We start from the raw sequence: 3,148 nt of genomic DNA on the forward strand, positions 1-3,148 counted from the left end.
GGGTAGGTCTCTCTGATGTCCCTTTGCCTTTTAAATTGCTCCCACACCTCAGCAGCTATTAAATGCCTTTGATAACTAAATGCACGGTAAATCGAGCCTCTCTCATGTAGGACACAGACAGTAAAACCTGCAGTGAATCCCAAAGCAATCAGAGGAAAAGGTAGGAAGCACAGTCACCCACAGATCTGCATTAATCTTTTGCAATAACCATTTCCATCAGCAGAAAAAAAGTGCCAAGTCTTAGTTTTATCACTGAAACAGCTACTTAACAGGATTTCTCAAACAATCTACCTAGACTGAAGATGAGTGAAAATCTTACTTCAGCAGAGTGCTTGGCCATGATAATAATTAAGTATAGAAAACACTGGGGGCTCGTCCTCCAGGGCTGGATTTTCAATCTCATCTCAAAACTTTTAAGGAAAGAACACCAAGAAGGAAGGAGATAGAAAAGAGCAGCTGTTACCAAGGGGAAAACAGTAAGATAAACCTGACTAATGTAATATTCTACAAACCTTTGGGGGCAGCTCTAAAAATACATATTTGATATCACTCCAGTAGGTAAAAAGTATGAAATATCCAACCAAAGGAAAATGGTTAAATAAAATATGGCAGACCCACATAACGAGGTGCTCTGCGACCACCAGAAAATCATATACAACATGATACCATTTTGTAAATAATTCTGTACATGGAAAAACGAAGGCAAGGACATAAAAAATGTTAGGAGTTATAACCTCTGGGAACTGAGATTTCTGCTTTAATTTTTACTTTTACTTTTATTTTCTACAATGAACACATATCATTTACAACACATTTACTACTTCTATAATAAGAAAAACCCAATGCTTCCAAAAGCTATTTCTAGAAACCTACTGAGGATGCCCCATTGCTCATGGGACAAGATCCAAACTCACTCCACATAGCCCTCAAGGCCTTCATGTGTCCCTGGACCTGATTCTCAGACCCAGATGAGATTCTCTGACCCCAGGAAACACACAGCACAAAATTCTTCCGAGGTGGTTGAGAGAATCAAACCTAACATGCCATGACTAAAGCAAATCAGTTCTCAATTACTCAAAAAGCTGAACAAACCCTGAGCTCTGTCCAGGGAGCCTAGCATAAAATATTCCCCAATATGGGGTGAGAAAGCTTCTCTATACTTGTCCCAGACTAGGAAATCCTCAGGGGCTGGATTTCCTCACACGTTTTAGTTAATAAACCAGAGAGGTGGTTTTGTGTCGATAAAAAAGGTCAGAAATCCTTTCTTCTGGTCTGTCCAGCCACCAGCCTAACAGGTGGTATAGACCTCACCAGGGGTCTGCTCAATGCACCATGCAGCACAAATGCCTGCAGTCAGGTTTCGGGCTCTGGGTTCCTTCTACTACATCAGGCTCCTTTCTGCTGAGCCAATAGACTCCAAAGTCATTCACTAGCCCTCTCTCAAAACATCCTTCCGTCTCACTGATCACAGGCACATATAAAATACTCAGCTTGAGTGGGACAGACACCATAAATGAAGCCGAGAGTGACAGCAGCAGAGCGGAGTTTTCCCTGTTGTTCATACGCATGCACAGCAGGATGCTGCTGTACCACGTGCCCCATGATACAGAACAAGACCACTTTTTAATTGCACCCTTCCCTCTTCTTTCAGGAAAGGCATTCCCAAAAGTGCATCTTCTAGATTTCTACTAGCTCAAGTGAAATAGGAAGGTCTTGGCTCTACCGTGTTCTTGGTTCTACGTGACCACGGCAGCAGCTTTACGTCCACCACCCACCTTCAGCCAGAGCTGGGGAATTGCTGCCCTGGTGCCAAAGAGCCACAGCTCTGGGCTTGGGCACCATCGGCAGGACCTACTTGATCTTCTTCTCCGTGAGCTGCTCCAGGGCGGAGTGGCAGTCGTCCATCTCTTTCACAAACTCGAGGTTCCTCTTCTCAGCTTTCTCTAGATCCTTCCTTGCCTTGTCTCGCTCCCTTACCATCTGTTCCACTTGCCCCCTGCCGTATGCAGAGAGGAGACAGCGTTAATGAAGAACATGCTCTGGGCCCAGTGAGCCCTGTGTCTGCATGAATGATAAAAAGGGGCAGCATCTGCTGGGTGCAGGGCATGGGCCAGTGTCGTGCTCTAACCTCACGCTCCTAAGGCAGTTTCTAGAATTACTATGACCATTTTACAGATGTACATACCGAGAGAAGGTTAAACAACTTGCTAAGGAAAGCTTCTAGGTTTCTGAACCAAGGAAGTTGAGCGTAGAGGCTTACAGTGTGCCATACCTCCAGACAGCCCCAGAACAGGCAAGAATTTATCTGTGCAGCCTCTAGTCTCTAGTTGGGACTTGGGCCCCAGGGTTTCCCAGCACCTAATCCAGGACTGGAAACATGAGGGGAGAAGGCTGGCCATCCAATATCCTACCTGGTCACAGCCCTGACACCTGCAGCCTGGCATCTGGGTGAGCACAAGGTGAGTCACCCAGAGCAGAAGGCCACCTGTGTGTGTGGCCCTGGCTCTGTCCATTCACCCCAGATCCCCCTGGAGTCTTTCAAATCAACTTTAGCACTCACTATTCTAGTGACCATTTCTCCTACTGAAGGTGCAGTGACCTTTCTCCCTTCCCCTCGCTCAAGGCAGTCTTTCTCTGCTCCCATTTTCAGAGCTGCCTGAGGTCTGAAAGCTCATCTGTTAGCACCTAATGAGATACAAAGTCTTAAGGATGGAAATTGTGATTTCTACCAACCTTTTCTACAGCTTTGGAACATCAATAAAAATACAAAAATAATCTTTGTGCCAATCTGCCAAGCAGATGAACAGCTTGAATACTCAGTTAAACCAAAGCTGACCCCAATTAAAGTGGAATGTATTCTTGGCCCAACTGTCACTTTGCGCTTGGTGACCACATCTGAAGAAAACTTCCTTTTCCTCTCTAGCCAGCCACCTAACCTTGGGAGCCCTCTGGCTGTTCTTGGAATCACATCCCACAGACTGGAGGGTTTCTACCTCTGCCTTGAGCTCCAGCATCAGCAGGATGAGTATCAAGTTCAAATCTTTCTCTTTGGAATCTTGCTAAAAGGAACAAAGGGAGGATCTTGACACAGATTTCTAAGCTTCTTACAAAATGGGAGGGAAGGCCAATGACCCTTAAATTGTGGCCA

General features: G+C 45.5%; 1 protein-coding gene across 1 annotated transcript in view; it reads right to left on the reverse strand.

The window, feature by feature from the left end:
- The window catches only part of NINL (ninein like), a 161,470-nt gene that overhangs the window by 53,843 nt on the left and 104,479 nt on the right, over nt 1-3,148 (reverse strand). The window contains 2 exon segments of the mRNA XM_019633987.1: nt 1,855-2,022; nt 2,937-3,059. Coding sequence (XP_019489532.1) covers nt 1,855-2,022; nt 2,937-3,059 — 291 coding nt within the window.

This window comes from Hipposideros armiger, unplaced genomic scaffold (assembly GCF_001890085.2).
Source record: "Hipposideros armiger isolate ML-2016 unplaced genomic scaffold, ASM189008v1 scaffold_1463, whole genome shotgun sequence".
Lineage (NCBI taxonomy): Eukaryota > Metazoa > Chordata > Mammalia > Chiroptera > Hipposideridae > Hipposideros > Hipposideros armiger.